This window comes from Oncorhynchus kisutch, unplaced genomic scaffold, assembly GCF_002021735.2.
Source record: "Oncorhynchus kisutch isolate 150728-3 unplaced genomic scaffold, Okis_V2 Okis03b-Okis08b_hom, whole genome shotgun sequence".
Taxonomy (NCBI): domain Eukaryota; kingdom Metazoa; phylum Chordata; class Actinopteri; order Salmoniformes; family Salmonidae; genus Oncorhynchus; species Oncorhynchus kisutch.
The window spans coordinates 19,131,458-19,151,269 of record NW_022261980.1 but is presented as its reverse complement, the minus strand read 5'-3'; the positions used below and the strand labels follow the sequence as shown (position 1 = coordinate 19,151,269).

The following is a 19,812-nucleotide window of genomic DNA, read 5'->3' as shown; positions in this document are numbered from 1 at the left end:
GTAGTTAGTAATGTTGCTGGTAGTTAGTAATGTTGCTGGTACATAGTACTGTTGCTGGTAGATAGTAATGTTGCTGGTAGTTAGTAAAGCTACTGGTACATAGTAATGTTGCTGGTAGATAGTAAAGGCTCTGGTAGATAGTAACGGCTCTGGTAGATAGTAATGTTGCTAGTAGTTAGTAATGTTGCAGGTAGTTAGTAAAGTTGCTGGTAGATAGTGAAGTTGCTGGTAGTTAGTAATGTTGCTGGTAGTTAGTAATGTTGCTAGTAGTTAGTAATGTTGCAGGTAGTTAGTAATGTTGCTGGTACATAGTACTGTTGCTGGTAGATAGTAATGTTGCAGGTAGTTAGTAATGTTGCAGGTAGTTAGTAATGTTGCAGGTAGTTAGTAATGTTGCTGGTAGTTAGTAATGTTGCTGGTAGTTAGTAAAGTTGCTGGTACATAGTAATGTTGCTGGTAGTTAGTAAAGCTACTGGTACATAGTAATGTTGCTGGTAGATAGTAACAGCTCTGGTAGATAGTAATGTTGCTGGTAGTTAGTAAAGTTGCTGGTACATAGTAATGTTGCTGGTAGTTAGTAATGTTGCTAGTAGTTAGTAATGTTGCTGCTAGTTAGTCAAGTTGCTGGTACATAGTAATGTTGCTAGTAGTTAGTAATGTTGCAGGTAGTTAGTAATGTTGCTGGTAGTTAGTAATGTTGCTGGTAGTTAGTAATGTTGCAGGTAGTTAGTAATGTTGCTGGTAGTTAGTAATGTTGCTGGTAGTTAATAAAGTTGCTGGTACATAGTACTGTTGCTGGTAGATAGTAACGGCTCTGGTAGATAGTAATGTTTCTGGTAGTTAGTAAAGTTGCTGGTAGTTAGTAAAGTTGCTGGTAGTTAGTAATGTTGCTGGTAGATAGTAACGGCCCTGGTAGTTAGTAATGTTGCTGGTAGATAGTAATGTTGCTGGTAGATAGTAATGTTGCTGGTAGATAGTAACGGCTCTGGTAGATAGTAACGGCTCTGGTAGATAGTCATGTTGCTGGTAGATAGTAATGTTGCTGGTACATAGTAATGTTGCTGGTAGATAGTAACGGCTCTGGTAGATAGTAACGGCGCTGGCCCAGCTACTAGGAGTGCTTGGGTTTTGTTCTTACTTTACCTCACGTCTTCTTTACCTCATGGTTCTAAAGCAACACACCTGATGTCATGTCATGAAAAACCATCTGGCCTTAATGGTGTTATATGCTCTTAAATCTCCACCGGTACAGAAGAGGACTGGCCCTCTGAGCCCGGTTCCTCTCTACCAGGTACAGCCAAGAGAGGACTGGACCTCTGAGCCCGGTTCCTCTCTACCAGGTACAGCCAAGAGAGGACTGGCCCTCTGAGCCCGGTTACTCTCTACCAGGTACAGCCAGGAGAGGACTGGCCCTCTGAGCCTGGTTCCCCTTTGCCAGGTACAGCCAAGAGAGGACTGGCCCTCTGAGCCCGGTTCCTCTCTACCAGGTACAGCCAGGAGAGGACTGGCCCTCTGAGCCCGGTTCCTCTCTACCAGGTACAACCAGGAGAGGACTGGCCCTCTGAACGTGGTTCCAGGCTTTTCTACCTCCGGTGACCAGCAACTGATCCCCTCTTTATGGTCTAATATATTTTAAATGGAAAATATCGTTAGTTTACATTTACTGACCTACAGGATATCAACATAGCCTTTAACTATTATATAAAATAACTCAATTCAGTTTTAATGGTGAGATATTAAGCAATTCCTTCTCCCCCAGGTGATCAGCGTCCCGGTCCTGACAGTGGGGAGGAGGGGGAGGACAGAGGGAGTCGACTCTTTGTGTTCCGTCTCCGAGATGCTGCTGTCGTCAAGCCGTACAGACACGAATATGTCGGCAGAGCATCATCACCCCAGGGCCAATCAGGGACAGGCACCTCTAACTTGGAGGAAACATGCAACCTCTATTTCCAACAAAGGTTTGTTTACAGGCTCAGCTCTGTTTAAGAACTGATTTATTTAGCCTTTCTAGGTGCAGGAACAACTGTCAGTCCAACTGCTATTACTGTACCTACAGCTAAACGCCATTATCACAATAATATGTTGTCTTTCCAGATCAGTTTGGACTCATCCAGACACGCGTCAAAATGAATCTCTGATTGTTTGTTCCTGTTAAACACTGAAACAGAGTTGATGACATCAGAGTGTGAAACAACCGGTATTTAATACTGTGTTTGTTTATTTAGAACCTGAGTACAAACTAACGGTAGGAAAAGCTCAAACCAAATGTATTCACCCAATGGGTCAGACAGCTGAACAGACAAAAACGTATTTAAACAAGCACTGGAATTTACCCTTCCTCCTATGCTGAGTCTCCTCCTTGCACATCTGGACAGCCAAAACATCTCTGTTGCTGGACAGGACTTTAGTGATGCCTGTTCTTTCTCACTTCATCTGACCTCGGCCCAAATCCCTCACTCCTCCCCAACTCACGGCCGTCCTGTTGACTCGTCCCAGACTGAGGCCCTTCTCCTTTCCATAGGATACCTGGTGTCTAACAATAACATGTTATGTCAGAATGTAAATGTTCTGCATCCCCCCCTCTCTCTCCCCCAGTAACATGTGTTTTGAAGTCAGAACCCATCAACAGTATGTCAGTGGTCTAGTTATAACATGGTGACGTCATATGGCATGGAATTGGTCTGATATAACATGAAACTAGGAAAAGCTGTGGCACATCTGAATGGGCTTGTTGCAGGTGCCTGGGGGAATAATCAGAAACTCTAATGAAAAGAGAGCCACACACACTGCTTTTACCAGTATGACTTGGGTCAGTGTTTTTCAAAGCTCCTCGGGGACCCCCAGACATTTCACAATGTTGTTGTAGACCTGAACTAGCTCAATGATTGACCTAGTCAAGGGCTTGACGATTAGTTAACAAGTTAACTCAATGATTGACCTAGTCAAGGGCTTGATGATTAGTTGACAAGTTAACTCAATGATTGACCTAGTCAATGGCTTGATGATTAATTGACAAGTTAACTCAATGATTGACCTAGTCAAGGGCTTGATGATTAATTGACAAGTTAACTCAATGATTGACCTAGTCAAGGGCTTGATGATTAGTTGACAAGTTAACTCAATGATTGACCTAGTCAAGGGCTTGACGATTAGTTAACAAGTTAACTCAATGATTGACCTAGTCAAGGGCTTGATGATTAGTTGACAAGTTAACTCAATGATTGACCTAGTCAATGGCTTGATGATTAATTGACAAGTTAACTCAATGATTGACCTAGTCAAGGGCTTGATGATTAATTGACAAGTTAACTCAATGATTGACCTAGTCAAGGGCTTGATGATTAGTTGACAAGTTAACTCAATGATTGACCTAGTCAAGGGCTTGACGATTAGTTAACAAGTTAACTCAATGATTGACCTAGTCAATGGCTTGATGATTAATTGACAAGTTAACTCAATGATTGACCTAGTCAAGGGCTTGACGATTAGTTAACAAGTTAACTCAATGATTGACCTAGTCAAGGGCTTGACGATTAGTTAACAAGTTAACTCAATGATTGACCTAGTCAAGGGCTTGGTGATTAGTTGACAAGTTAACTCAATGATTGACCTAGTCAAGGGCTTGGTGATTAGTTGACAAGTTAACTCAATGATTGACCTAGTCAAGGGCTTGACGATTAGTTAACAAGTTAACTCAATGATTGACCTAGTCAAGGGCTTGATGATTAGTTGACAAGTTAACTCAATGATTGACCTAGTCAATGGCTTGATGATTAATTGACAAGTTAACTCAATGATTGACCTAGTCAAGGGCTTGATGATTAGTTGACAAGTTAACTCAATGATTGACCTAGTCAATGGCTTGATGATTAATTGACAAGTTAACTCAATTATTGACCTAGTCAAGGGCTTGATGATTAGTTGACAAGTTAACTCAATGATTGACCTAGTAAAGGGCTTGATGATTAGTTGGCAAGTTAACTCAATGATTGACCTAGTCAAGGGCTTGATGATTAGTTGGCAAGTTAACTCAATGATTGACCTAGTCAAGGGCTTGACGATTAGTTAACAAGTTAACTCAATGATTGACCTAGTCAAGGGCTTGACGATTAGTTAACAAGTTAACTCAATGATTGACCTAGTCAATGGCTTGATGATTAATTGACAAGTTAACTCAATGATTGACCTAGTCAAGGGCTTGACGATTAGTTAACAAGTTAACTCAATGATTGACCTAGTCAAGGGCTTGATGATTAGTTGACAAGTTAACTCAATGATTGACCTAGTCAATGGCTTGATGATTAATTGACAAGTTAACTCAATGATTGACCTAGTCAAGGGCTTGATGATTAGTTGACAAGTTAACTCAATGATTGACCTAGTCAAGGGCTTGATGATTAATTGACAAGTTAACTCAATGATTGACCTAGTCAAGGGCTTGATGATTAGTTGACAAGTTAACTCAATGATTGACCTAGTCAATGGCTTGATAATTAATTGACAAGTTAACTCAATGATTGACCTAGTCAAGGGCTTGATGATTAGTTGACAAGTTAACTCAATGATTGACCTAGTCAAGGGCTTGACGATTAGTTAACAAGTTAACTCAATGATTGACCTAGTCAAGGGCTTGACGATTAGTTAACAAGTTAACTCAATGATTGACCTAGTCAATGGCTTGATGATTAATTGACAAGTTACCTCAATGATAGACCTAGTCAAGGGCTTGACGATTAGTTAACAAGTTAACTCAATGATTGACCTAGTCAAGGGCTTGATGATTAGTTGACAAGTTAACTCAATGATTGACCTAGTCAATGGCTTGATGATTAATTGACAAGTTAACTCAATGATTGACCTAGTCAAGGGCTTGATGATTAGTTGACAAGTTAACTCAATGATTGACCTAGTCAAGGGCTTGATGATTAGTTGACAAGTTAACTCAATGATTGACCTAGTCAATGGCTTGATGATTAATTGACAAGTTAACTCAATGATTGACCTAGTCAAGGGCTTGATGATTAGTTGACAAGTTAACTCAATGATTGACCTAGTCAATGGCTTGATGATTAATTGACAAGTTAACTCAATGATTGACCTAGTCAAGGGCTTGACGATTAGTTGACAAGTTAACTCAATGATTGACCTAGTCAAGGCCTTGACGATTAGTTAACAAGTTAACTCAATGATTGACCTAGTCAAGGGCTTGACGATTAGTTAACAAGTTAACTCAATGATTGACCTAGACAAGGGCTTGATGATTAGTTGACAAGTTAACTCAATGATTGACCTAGTCAAGGGCTTGATGATTAGTTGACAAGTTAACTCAATGATTGACCTAGTCAATGGCTTGATGATTAATTGACAAGTTAACTCAATGATTGACCTAGTCAAGGGCTTGATGATTAGTTGACAAGTTAACTCAATGATTGACCTAGTCAATGGCTTGATGATTAATTGACAAGTTAACTCAATGATTGACCTAGTCAAGGGCTTGATGATTAATTGACACGTTAACTCAATAATTGACCTAGTCAAGGGCTTGATGATTAGTTGACAAGTTAACTCAATGATTGACCTAGTCAAGGGCTTGATGATTAGTTTACAAGTTAACTTATTGAGTCTCAAGGAGAGGTTTAAAACATGTTGGCCTGTTGTATTGGGTCCCAAGGAGAGGTTTAATACGTGTTGGCCTTGGCCTGTTGTATTGGGTCCCAAGGAGAGGTTTAATACGTGTTGGCCTGTTGTATTGGGTCCCAAGGAGAGGTTTAATACGTGTTGGCCTTGGCCTGTTGTATTGGGTCTCAAGGAGAGGTTTAATACGTGTTGGCCTGTTGTATTGGGTCCCAAGGAGAGGTTTAATACGTGTTGGCCTGTTGTATTGGGTCCCAAGGAGAGGTTTAATACGTGTTGGCCTTGGCCTGTTGTATTGGGTCTCAAGGAGAGGTTTAATACGTGTTGGCCTGTTGTATTGGGTCCCAAGGAGAGGTTTAATACGTGGTTTTAACACAGGGTTTTCTACAGTAGTCTGTTGTATTGTGTGTAATAGTCCTGGGGGTTTTTCTACAGTAGTCTGTTGTATTGTGTGTAATATTCCTGGGGGTTTTCTACCGTAGTCTGTTGTATTGTGTGTAATAGTCCTGGGGTTTTTTCTACAGTAGTCTGTTTTATTGTGTGTAATAGTCCTGGGGTTTTTTCTACAGTAGTCTGTTGTATTGTGTGTAATAGTCCTGGGGGTTTTCTACCGTAGTCTATTGTTGCCCTAACCCATCTGGACAAGAGGAATACCTATGTGAGAATGCTGTTCATCGACTACAGCTCGGCATTCAACACCATAGTACCCTCCAAGCTCGTCATCAAGCTCGAGACCCTGGGTCTCGACCCCGCCCTGTGCAACTGGGTACTGGACTTCCTGACGGGCCGCCCCCAGGTGGTGAGGGTAGGCAACAACATCTCCTCCCCGCTGATCCTCAACACTGGGGCCCCACAAGGGTGCGTTCTGAGCCCTCTCCTGTACTCCCTGTTCACCCACGACTGCGTGGCCACGCACGCCTCCAACTCAATCATCAAGTTTGCGGACGACACAACAGTGGTAGGCTTGATTACCAACAACGACGAGACGGCCTACAGGGAGGAGGTGAGGGCCCTCGGAGTGTGGTGTCAGGAAAATAACCTCACACTCAACGTCAACAAAACTAAGGAGATGATTGTGGACTTCAGGAAACAGCAGAGGGAACACCCCCCCATCCACATCGATGGAACAGTAGTGGAGAGGGTAGCAAGTTTTAAGTTCCTCGGCATACACATCACAGACAAACTGAATTGGTCCACTCACACAGACAGCATCGTGAAGAAGGCGCAGCAGCGCCTCTTCAACCTCAGGAGGCTGAAGAAATTCGGCTTGTCACCAAAAGCACTCACAAACTTCTACAGATGCACAATCGAGAGCATCCTGGCGGGCTGTATCACCGCCTGGTATGGCAACTGCACCGCCCTCAACCGTAAGGCTCTCCAGAGGGTAGTGAGGTCTGCACAACGCATCACCGGGGGCAAACTACCTGCCCTCCAGGACACCTACACCACCCGATGCTACAGGAAGGCCATAAAGATCATCAAGGACATCAACCACCCGAGCCACTGCCTGTTCACCCCGCTGTCATCCAGAAGGCGAGGTCAGTACAGGTGCATCAAAGCTGGGACCGAGAGACTGAAAAACAGCTTCTATCTCAAGGCCATCAGACTGTTAAACAGCCACCACTAACATTGAGTGGCTCCTGCCAACACACTGTCAATGCCACTGACTCTACTCCAGCCACTTTAATCATGGGAATTGATGGGAAATGATGTAAATATATCACTAGCCACTTTAAACAATGCTACCTTATATAATGTTACTTACCCTACATTATTCATCTCATATGCATACGTAGATACTGTACTCTATATCATCGACTGCATCCTTATGTAATACATGTATCACTAGCCACTTTAACTATGCCACTTTGTTTACATACTCATCTCATATGTATATACTGTACTCGATATCATCTACTGTATCTTGCCTATGCTGCTCTGTACCATCACTCATTTATATATCCTTATGTACATATTCTTTATCCCCTTACACTGTGTATAAGACAGTAGTTTTTTTTTGGAATTGTTAGTTAGATTACTTGTTCGTTATTACTGCATTGTCGGAACTAGAAGCACAAGCATTTCGCTACACTCACATTAACATCTGCTAACCATGTGTATGTGACAAATAAATTTGATTTGATTTGTTTTGTGTGTAATAGTCCTGGGGGTTTTCTACAGTAGTCTGTTGCGTACAACTGTCCTGGTTGTGTGTCTGTGTATTGTGTAATTGGTGATTTCTACAGTATTCTATTGTATATACTGTAATTGTTCTGGCTTTGTGTGTTTGTCTGTATTGTGTTTCAGAGTTCCATCTGTGGAGGAGAGAAACAAAGTCATGACTGAGACATGGAACCAGCTCCAAGAGCATGCCGCCATGGTGCTCTTACAGAACTGACAACAAGTTGTTACCATCTAACAGAACTGACAACAAGCTGTTACCATCTAACAGAACTGACAACAAGCTGTTAGCCTCTTACAGAACCAACACCCTGTTACCATTTTACAGAACCAACACCCTGTTACCCTCTTACAGAACCAACACCCTGTTTCCATTTTACAGAACCAACAGCCTGTTACCATCTAACAGAACCAACACCCTGTTACCCTCTTACTGAACCAACACCCTGTTACTATTTTACAGAACCAACACCCTGTTCCCCTCTTACAGAACCAACACCCTGTTCCCCTCTTACAGAACCAACACCCTGTTCCCGTCTTACAGAACCAACACCCTGTTACCATTTTACAGAACCAACACCCTGTTACTCTCTTACAGAACCAACAGCCTGTTACCATCTTACAGAACCAACACCCTGTTACCCTCTTACAGAACCAACACCCTGTTACCATCTTACAGAACCAACACCCTGTTCCCCTCTTACAGAACCAACACCCTGTTACCCTCTTACTGGACCAACACCCTCTTACTATTTTACAGAACCAACACCCTGTTCCCCTCTTACAGAACCAACACCCTGTTACCCTCTTACTGAACCAACACCCTTTTACTATTTTACAGAACCAACACCCTGTTCCCCTCTTACAGAACCAACACCCTGTTCCCCTCTTACAGAACCAACACCCTGTTCCCGTCTTACAGAACCAACACCCTGTTCCCCTCTTACAGAACCACCACAAGCAGGACATTACCACGTCCACATGTCTTCCGTCACTACATAGACTGACACATGAAAACCTACAGGATATATTGATTGAATACTACATCTCCCTCAGCGTAACCTGTGTTCTTCCAGGTTGGCATCTTGACTTTTAGGAAAAGCGGTAATGGAAGGTTTTACATTATTAGGTTTGATGTTAGCATATGTTACAGGCAATAATGTATGGGTTCTTACATCTGCTTTCTTAGATCCACTGAAGAATGGACCATGCTTTGATAGGGCTTTGAATAAATTGGGAGATTAAGACTAAATTGTAAATACACAACCAAGTGTCTCACACCAAACAAACGTTCCTTATATTGACAGGGTGTTCTGTCTTAGCCTAACATCTACATCCTTCTGAGGTATCATGCCTCAGAAGTCTCCAATATGACTATTTATTTATGAGAAAACCTAACCCTGTCTTCGCCCCTAATCGAAGGTAATGCCACAGTCCGCTCTGCTGAGCATGACACTTTGTGTCCAAGGAAAAAACAGATTTTCAGTTTATCCCTCTACTCTTCTCACATTCACTTAGCTATGGAACGTCATCTTTCTCTGACAACCATGTTTCTGTAAAATAATCCATTATATTGTGTCCTAAATGTGACCGACCGCCTTGAATCGGCCTAGGGGACACGCAGCCCGCGTACAGCAGTTGGGCAGAGGGAGATTCCAGCTCAAAGCACTCTACTTGTACGGCTCCGGTTACCTTGGATAAAGAAGGACTTGTGTTTTAAAGAACAGTTTTCTTTAATATTTCTTAGACAAGAAGATACAACAGAGATCCAGAGGAAACTAGAATTGCCCGTATATAGATGCCTTGTTCAAAACAACTGGGAACTCTGGAAAAAGTAGGAGTTGGATGACCAATGTTCCATTAGATTTTTCCCAGTTTGAGTTTTTTTGAGTTCCCAGTTGATTTGAACGCGGCAAGAGTTGCGATCTGGTCTCGAAACTCGATGATCAACTCTTCTTAGCCACACAGTTTATATTCTACACATACACGTAATTTACAGTCCAGCAAATGGTCACAGCTGTCTGCCATTCCTGGGTTGGCCATTAACTGCAGCTCAAACCAGCTCAGAATCAGTTACCCATTCTAACTTCAAAACCAGCTCAGAATCAGTTACCCATTCTAACTTCAAAACCAGCTCAGAATCAGTTATCCATTCTAACTTCAAAACCAGCTCAGAATCAGTTACCCATTCTAACTTCCAAGCTCAGTCCCCTCCCCCTCGCGCTTGCTATTGATGGAAACAGACTGAACTCTTGCTCTGCCCAATCAAACTGCCCCGTTTGTGCCATCTGCCTAGGCATTGACTGGTAGCGGTAAAGGGCCTGGGCTAAACCAATACAAATGTTCAGACTTTTGAACTCTGTATCGTTGGGAAAGGGCTCGTAAGGAAGCATTTCAAGTCTACACCTGTTGTATTCAGCTCATGTGACAAATAATATTAGATTGTTGATTAGACCAGATCTTTCATGCACATTGCTAGATATTTGACTCAAATTATTTCTGGCATGTTTCACAGGCTCTGACTGCTCTATGCTCTATATCAGCATTCATATTGGGCCAGAATAACACTGCTTATGCACGTAATTTGGACTTTTCAATCCCTAGATGGCCCTCATGTACAGTGGCAAGAAAAAGTACCTCTTGGAATGTACTGGATTTCTGCATAATTTGGTCATAAAATTAGATCTGATCTTCATCTAAGTCACAACAACAGACAAACAAACAGTCTGCTAAAACTAATAACACACAAATTGTATTTTTCTTGTCTATATTGAATACATCATTTAAACATTCAGTGTAGGTTGGAAAAAGTATGTGAACCCCTAGGCTAATGACTTCTACAAAAGATAATTGGAGTCAGCTAACCTAGAGTCCAATCATTGAGACGAGATTGGAGATGTTGGTTGGAGCTGCCTTGCCCTATAAAAAATAAAAAAAACATTTTAGTTTGCTATTTGCAAGAAGCATTGCCTGATGTGAACTATGTCTCGAACAAAAGAGATTTCAGAAGACCCAAGTTCAAGAATTGTTGACTTGCATAGAGCTGGAAAGGGTTACAAAAGTATCCCTAAAAGCCTTGATGTTCATCAGTCCACGGTAAGGCAAATTGTCTATAAATGGAGAAAGTTCAGCACTGTTGCTACTCTTCCTAGGACTGGCCATCCTGCAAAGAGGACTGCAAGAGCAAAGAGCAGAATGCTCAATGAGGTTAAGAAGAATCCTAGTGTCAGCTAAAGACTTAAAGAAGTCTCTGGAACATGCTAACAACTCTGTTGACGAGTCTACAATACGTAAAACACTAAACAAGAATGGTGTTCATGGGAGGACACCACGGAAGAAGCCACTGCAGTGCAAAAAACCATTGCTGTATGTCTGAAGTTCGCAAAAGAGCACCTGAATGTTCCACACCGCTTCTGGCAAAATATTCAGATGAAACAGTTTAGTTGTTTGGAAGGAACAAACAACACTATGTGTGGAGAAAAAAAGGCACAGCACACCAACATCAAAACCTCATCCCAACTGTAAAGTATGGTGGAGGGAACATCATGGTTTGGGTCTGATTTGCTGCCTCACGGCCTGGACAGCTTGCTATCGTCGCCGGAAAAATGAATTCCCAAGTTTATCAAGATATTTTGTAGGAGAATATTAGGCTATCTGTCTGCCAATTGAAACTCAACAGAAGTTGGGTGATGCAACAGGACAACGACCCAAAACACAGAAATACATCAACAACAAAATGGCTTCAACAGAAGAAAATACGCCTTCTGCGGAGACACAGTCCTGATCTCAACCCGATTGAGATGCTGTGGCATGACCACAAGAGAACAGTTCACACTAGACATCCCAAGAATATTGCTGAACTGAAACAGTTTTGTAAAGAGGAATGGTCCAAAATCCCTCCTGACCGTTGTGCAGGTCTGATCCGTTTAGTTGAGGTTATTTCTGCAGAAATCCAGGTCATTCCAAACGGTTCACATACGTTTTCTTGCCACAGTATTTTGATCAGCATGTTTTTATGTAACACACTTGGTATCAGAATTCTTGAACCTTAAACAGAATTCCATCAAGCAGATGGCTCATCCTGTATTGACCATAAGGGTATAGCTTGTACACACCACCCGCATGTTATGGCTTAAATCACCTTTTGCAAACACTCATATTTTGCAGTAGCAGGTGAAATAACTGCCCACATTTCATCTGAGACAGGGCAACTCTTTCTGATAAGGTTTCCATGTATGGTCTCGTCCTGCTCCTATATTTGGTTTGGTTCTGAGCTGTCAAAAGCTCTGGACAATGTGTCTGCCAAAACAATTCTTTCCCTAGCCTGTACTCGAGTTGCAAGTAATATTTCTGAAGTTTTAGAAACAGTCTCTGTACCCTTGGTGGTGTATATGTGAGACCCTTCTTTACAATATTAACCAAAGGTTTATGATGTGTTTCACCACATAAACACATGGGATTTCTCACATGCCTCTTTCACAATCTGAGCATAGTTACACTCAGAAGTTGTCAGAGCCCTGGAGGCATATGCAACTGGGCACCAACTATTGCCATACTGCTGTAACAACATTGCACCTTTTCTTAACTAGGTAAGTCAGTTATTAAGAACAAATTCTTATTTACAATGACGGCCATCCCGGCCAAACCCGGACGACGCTGGGCCAGTTGTGCCGTGCCCTATGGGACTCCCAATCACAGCCAGATGTGATACAGCCTGGATTTGTACCAGGGACTGTAGTGACACCTCTTGCACTGAGATGCAGTGCCTTAGACCGCTGCGCCACTCGGGAGATATAAAGTAACTTACCCTGGTATCATTAATACAGTATGTTCTATAGAATAACATAAAGTAACCTACCCTGGTATCATTAATACAGTATGGTCTATAGAATAACATAAAGTAACCTACCCTGGTATCATTAATACAGTATGGTCTATAGACTAACATAAAGTAACCTACCCTGGTATCATTAATACAGTATGGTCTATAGAATAACATAAAGTAACCTACCCTGGTATCATTAATACAGTATGGTCTATAGACTAACATAAAGTAACCTACCCTGGTATCATTAATACAGTATGGTCTATAGACTAACATAAAGTAACCTACCCTGGTATCATTAATACAGTATGGTCTATAGACTAACATAAAGTAACCTACCCTGGTATCATTAATACAGTATGGTCTATAGACTAACATAAAGTAACCTACCCTGGTATCATTAATACAGTATGGTCTATAGACTAACATAAAGTAACCTACCCTGGTATCATTAATACAGTATGGTCTATAGACTAACATAAAGTAACCTACCCTGGTATCATTAATACAGTATGGTCTATAGACTAACATAAAGTAACCTACCCTGGTATCATTAATACAGTATGGTCTATAGAATAACATAAAGTAACATAAACATAAAGTAACCTACCCTGTGCAACTGGGTACTGGACTTCCTGACGGGCCACCCCCAGGTGGTGAGGGTAGGTAACAACATCTCCACCCCGCTGATCCTCAACACTGGGGCCCCACAAGGGTGCGTTCTGAGCCCTCTCCTGTACTCCCTGTTCACCCACAACTGCGTGGCCACGCACGCCTCCAACTCAATCGTCAAGTTTGCGGACGATACAACAGTGGTAGGCTTGATTACCAACAACGACGAGACGGCCTACAGGGAGGAGGTGAGGGCCCTTGGAGTGTGGTGTCAGGAAAATAACCTCACACTCAACGTCAACAAAACTAAGGAGATGATTGTGGACTTCAGGAAACAGCAGAGGGAACACCCCCCTATCCACATCGGGACAGTAGTGGAGAGGGTAGTAAGTTTTAAGTTCCTCGGCGTACACATCACAGACAAACTGAATTGGTCCACCCACACAGACAGCATCGTGAAGAAGGCGCAGCAGCGCCTCTTCAACCTCAGGAGGCTGAAGAAATTCGGCTTGTCACCAAAAGCACTCACAAACTTCTACAGATGCACAATCGAGAGCATCCTGTCGGGCTGTATCACCGCCTGGTACGGCAACTGCTCCGCCCACAACCGTAAGGCGGGTAGTGGTGAGTGGGTAGTGAGGTCTGCACAACGCATCACCGGGGGCAAACTACCTGCCCTCCAGGACACCTACACCACCCGATGTCACAGGAAGGAAATAAAGATCATCAAGGACAACAACCACCCGAGCCACTGCCTTTTCACCCCGCTATCATCCAGAAGGCGAGGTCAGTACAGGTGCATCAAAGCTGGGACCGAGAGACTGAAAAAAAACTTCTATCTCAAGGCCATCAGACTGTTAAACAGCCACCACTAACATTGAGTGGCTGCTGCCAACACACTGACTCAACTCCAGCCACTTTAATAATGGGAATTGATGTAAAATATATCACTAGCCACAATGCTACTTAATATAATGTTTACATACCCTACATTATTCATCTCATATGTATACGTATATACTGTACTCTATATCACCTACTGCATCTTCATGTAATACATGTATCACTAGCCACTTTAACTATGCCACTTTGTTTACATACTCATCTCATATGTATATACTGTACTCGATACCATCTACTGCATCTTGCCTATGCCGCTCTGTACCATCACTCATTCATATATCTTTATGTACATATTCTTTATCCCTTTACACTTGTGTGTGTATAAGGTAGTAACTTTGGAATTGTTAGTTAGATTACTCGTTGGTTATTACTGCATTGTCGGAACTAGAAGCACAAGCATTTCGCTACCCTCGCATTAACATCTGCTAACCATGTGTATGTGACAAATACATTTGATTTGATTTGGATTTGAATACAGTATGGTCTATAGACTAACGTAAAGCAACCTACCCTGGTATCATTAATACAGTATGGTCTATAGACTAACATAAAGTAACCTACCCTGGTATCATTAATACAGTATGGTCTATAGAATAACATAATAACATATTTTAACCTGCATGTCATGATCGCATTTGGTGTAGGGGGACAAAGTAAATGTATGCATGATGGCGCACGCGCGCAGCCGGTTTGGGTTCCGTGTATGTGCTGTTATTGTGAAGTGGAAACGTCTATGAGCAACAACGGCTCTGCCGAGAAGTGGTAGGCCATACAAGCTCACAGAACGGGACCTCCAAGTGCTGAAGCGTGTACAGCATAAAAATCATCTGTCCTCGGTTGCAACACTCACTACCGAGTTCCAAACTGCCTCTGGAAGCAACGTCAGCACAATAACTGTTTGTCAGGGGATTTGTCAAATGCGTTTCAATGGCCAAGCAGCCACACACAAGCCTAAGATCACCATGCGCAATGCCAAGCGTCGGCTAGAGTGGTGTAAAGCGCGCCGCCATTGGACTCTGGAGCAGTGGAAGCAGCCACTACTCTTGTCCCATGAATTACCCCCCTTTTGTTAACCAAGGCCTACTACACAAGCTTCCAACTTACCTAACTTCATTGCTAATGTATAAAAGAATGAGCTACGAAACCTGCTCGCAGGATTGGTTAACTCTTGAGGTCCCTCTGGTCTCAACATAATTAGGTAATTCATCCATTAGTTTTAGTGCCGCCCTTAGTTGGAATAACCTACAAAATTCCTTGCATCTTGATTCAAATAAAATGTTATTGGTCACATAACGTGTTTAGCAGATGTTATTGTGGGTGTAGCGAAATGACTGGCTCGCAGTCGGCATTCCAATTCATCCCAAAGGTGTTCGATTCGGTTGAGGTCAAGGCTCTGTGCAGGCCAGTCAAGTTATTCCACACCGATTTCAACAAATGTTTCCCTGGTACCACAAGGGCAGTTTAGGACTCTGGTGTTTGTTCTCAGAGCACCATTGGGAATGAGACCCTGGTCTCAATTGGGCTACCTTGAATAAATAAATGTTTTTTAAAAATTAAATCAAGTTCATTATAGAATGGCCTTTAGACTACTGTATGCACATCAAGAGTTCAGTGTTCAGTCACACCAATCATAGCTGCTGAATATCTAAAGAATTCTAATAGATCTATCATAACTGAATCCAACTGAACCTTAAACATGAAGGAATTACTCTCCTTCAAAAATACAAGGCAGGTCTGGGCCTGCGCCATAGAGATAGATAGAGGACTCATCTTTATATCTGTTGCCATTATAGCATCAAATCAAATCAAATCTCTCCCATTATAGCATAACAGCATGGGCAGCGCCATTGAGGCAATCTCCATATTGAAGTAGTAATTTTTCTTCATGATTGGCTGATCCAGATAGGACATGACTCCAACAGGGTTATCGGGATGGATCAGCCAATAAAGTTGGAAGTCCCACCCAGTTAACTATATTAAATAGAACCTATATTAATAGAACCTTTTGGCGACTAGGGGCCTCTATTATTCTCTATGGTCTGCACCAAGCCTGTCTGCAGGGTATATTGTGCTAGAGCGCCCTCGGGTGGCTCAACGCCCAATAAGGACTTAATGAGATATTATTCATTATTAGTATCAGTTATAAATAGAGAGTAATGAGAAGAAAATGTTAATAATTAATGCCAATATTGGTTGCAGACCTTGCGGACCAAACTCCACTCCATGGTAATGGAAGTTTACGAAATTCACCAACAGAGTGGAGAAGAGACCAGGCTTTGCGGAATCTAGCCCCGACTACATCGATTATTATTATTATCAGTTATAAATAGAGAGTAATGAGAAGAACATTTGAATAATTATTGCCTCTATTGGTTGCATGTGGCAGACCTTGGGACCAAAGTCCACTCCATGGTTAGAGACCTTTGTAACAACAGTTGCTTTCCTTTCTTTGCTTGCTGAAATCCATACATTTTCAATAAACGTGAATACAACCACCGGTTTCCGTTTCTCGAAGGTGGCAACTCAGCACACGTGTCAATGTAAATCCGATGAAGTGTGTAAATGAAACCTATAATAAAATTATTGTAATATGTAAAAAAATAAATATATATATGATTTCTCTCTCTTATTTCTCAGTATCTCTAGAGTCTGGACAGAAATGTGCCAAGTCAATAAAGTTATGGAACAAATGTATTGTTTACTGGCGCCTGTAATGATGTACATTTGAATGGTTGTCACCAGCTGTTAGAGCGTGTGATTTGATTGGACACAAAGGCACACGTCATGTCATCCCTTTACTTATTGACCTTGAGCGAATCGATGAAGTCGGAGCGAGATTCCGCAAAGCCTGGTCTCTGCTCCACTCTGTTGGTGAAGTTCACCATAAACTTCCTTCACCATGGAATGAGTTTTAGTCCGCTAGGGGCAGACCTTGAGTTGGAGCCTATTGGCCTACCGTGTTCTATGACTAAAAAGAAAGTAAAGGTGATAAATGTATTATATCTTAGTAAAAATGGCAATACTAACGAGGTGTCTATTCTCTATGTCAGTTTATCAGCACTTCTCTCCTGTCTGCCAGCGAGGAGGAGGTCTCTGTTGTTTCTTCATTTACGTCACCCCTCTTTCAATCCCTTCCTCCTTCCGTCCTGCTCTACATACAACGTCAACGGGGGACACCACGTTCAAACTGGTTTCTCATATTAACACCCACCACAATCACTTCGCCACCATAAACCTCTTTTGGAACCAGGTGAGTTGAATATCTGTTAATTGGTGAAATAAAGGAAGGAAACAACAGAGCGAATAGAGTAGACCGGCCGGAGAGGCGACAGTGTTTCTAGTCTAGCGTCATTTATCTCATTCCTTTTCACTCGGTTTGGAAATGGCTCTCTGTGTATCGCGAGTGTGTAATGTGCTTGTTTACGCGGTTGTCTCTTTATGGCGGTTAACATCGGCTTGTAAACAAAAAGCACGTCTACGTCAGCCACTATGTAGCCAAAATGTCGTCTTTTATTTGACTTCCACATTCTATGACCCATGCCACAAACCGATGGCGTCGTGAGGGGGGGATGGAGGGAGTGTGAAAGAGACCCATAAACGAGTAGCGAGGCCACACTAGGTATTCCCATCTCAGAGCTGAGCGCTCCATGCCACTAGCGGGTCTGGCCGGACCTATCTTTAGTAGGCCCGTCCAGAACCTGTCTTTCTTCAACTTAGTTTTCCTGTTATCGGCCCATTTAAGTTATCGGCCCATTTAAAGATACAGCGCGTGTTCAGAGGCTAATAATGACCAACCAATTGAAACAAGTCCCGATGTTTTTTTTGTGCTGGTGGATACATTTGGTACGACCATGGAGGAATGGTTAGGCTACTTTGAAACTGATAATGTAGGTCTGCCAGGTCTGAGTTGGTGAAGATACGTTGTTGCAGACACTCCATTGCATCAACATGCAATAGACTCGAGGCTGATGCTTCTTGTTCCAAATGAATGGATTTCTGACCCAATCTCTAGTCTTTTGTGAAGCATCAGCATTAGCCTCAACTACAGTTATAATCTAGTCCAGGGGAACACAGATCTGGCCCTAGGAGGTCTGGAGTACTGCTGCTTTTCTGTTCTACCTGATAATGAATTGCACCCACAATACAGTCAGTGACAGATATTTAGGCAACACAGTGATATGGATTATTGTTCTGCATTACAGGTACGCCCAATGTAATAGATCATTAATAGTAGTCAGATCTTGGTGAATAAACACTGTCGCAGGTAGTGCACTGCATACCAGGTGCTACTGAACATCTGGTTTATGAGTTGATAGTCTGGTACTGGAGATTACAGTAATGTCATGGAGTTGGTACAGTAGATTATAGTAATGTCATGGAGGTGGTACAGTAGGTTATAGTAATAGTAATGTCATGGAGGTGGTACAGTAGGTTATAGTAATGTCATGGAGGTGGTATAGTAGGTTATAGTATTGTCATGGAGGTGGTACAGTAGATTATAGTAATGTCATGGAGGTGGTACAGTAGGTTATAGTAATAGTAATGTCATGGAGGTGGTACAGTAGGTTATAGTAATGTCATGGAGGTGGTATAGTAGGTTATAGTATTGTGATGGAGGTGGTACAGTAGATTATAGTAATGTCATGGAAGTGGTACAGTAGATTATAGTAATAGTATTGTCATGGAGGTGGTACAGTAGGTTATAGTAATAGTAATGTCATGGAGGTGGTACAGTAGATTATAGTAATGTCATGGAGGTGGTATAGTAGATTACAGTAATGTCATGGAGTTGGTACAGTAGATTATAGTATTGTCATGGAGGTGGTATAGTAGATTATAGTAATAGTATTGTCATGGAGGTGGTACAGTAGATTATAGTAATAGTAATGTCATGGAGGTGGTACAGTAGATTATAGTAATGTCATGGAGGTGGTACAGTAGGTTATAGTAATAGTAATGTCATGGAGGTGGTACAGTAGATTATAGTAATGTCATGGAGGTGGTACAGTAGATTATAGTATTGTCATGGAGGTGGTACAGTAGGTTATAGTAATAGTAATGTCATGGAGGTGGTACAGTAGGTTATAGTAATGTCATGGAGGTGGTACAGTAGATTATAGTATTGTCATGGAGGTGGTACAGTAGATTATAGTATTGTCATGGAGGTGGTACAGTAGATTATAGTAATGTCATGGAGGTGGTACAGTAGATTATAGTATTGTCATGGAGGTGGTACAGTAGATTATAGTAATAGTAATGTCATGGAGGTGGTACAGTAGATTATAGTAATGTCATGGAGGTGGTATAGTAGATTATAATAATGTCATGGAGGTGGTACAGTAGATTATAGTAATGTCATGGAGGTGGTACAGTAGATTATAGTAATGTCATGGAGGTGGTACAGTAGATTATAGTAATAGTAATGTCATGGAGGTGGTCATGTTGATTATAGTAACAGTAATGTCATGGAGGTGGTCATGTTGATTATAGTAACAGTAATGTCATGGAGGTGGTCATGTTGATTATAGTAACAGTAATGTCATGGAGCTGGTACAGTAGATTATAGTAATAGTAATGTCATGGTGGGACAGTAGATAATAGTAATGTCATGGAGGTAGTATAGTAGATTATAGTAATGTCATGGAGGTGGTACAGTA

At 41.9% G+C, this 19,812-nt stretch overlaps 2 protein-coding genes across 6 annotated transcripts in view; both read left to right on the top strand.

Annotated features, from left to right (window-relative positions):
- LOC109883161 (WD repeat-containing protein 93) overlaps window positions 1–9,062 on the top strand; it is a 51,959-nt gene extending 42,897 nt beyond the window's left edge. For all 4 annotated transcript variants that reach the window (XM_031812463.1, XM_031812464.1, XM_031812465.1 and 1 more), the window contains exons 14-15: window positions 1,760–1,958; window positions 7,942–9,062. In XM_031812463.1, the coding sequence (XP_031668323.1) occupies window positions 1,760–1,958; window positions 7,942–8,032 (290 nt within the window). In that variant the 3' untranslated portion in view covers window positions 8,033–9,062. The remainder of the gene's footprint in view (window positions 1–1,759; window positions 1,959–7,941) is intronic.
- Window positions 9,063–16,980: 7,918 nt separating this feature from the next.
- LOC116359599 (zinc finger protein 710) overlaps window positions 16,981–19,812 on the top strand; it is a 44,991-nt gene continuing 42,159 nt past the window's right edge. For both annotated transcript variants that reach the window (XM_031812480.1, XM_031812479.1), the window contains exon 1: window positions 16,981–17,405. In XM_031812480.1, coding sequence (XP_031668340.1) covers window positions 17,148–17,405 — 258 coding nt within the window. In that variant the 5' untranslated portion in view covers window positions 16,981–17,147. The remainder of the gene's footprint in view (window positions 17,406–19,812) is intronic.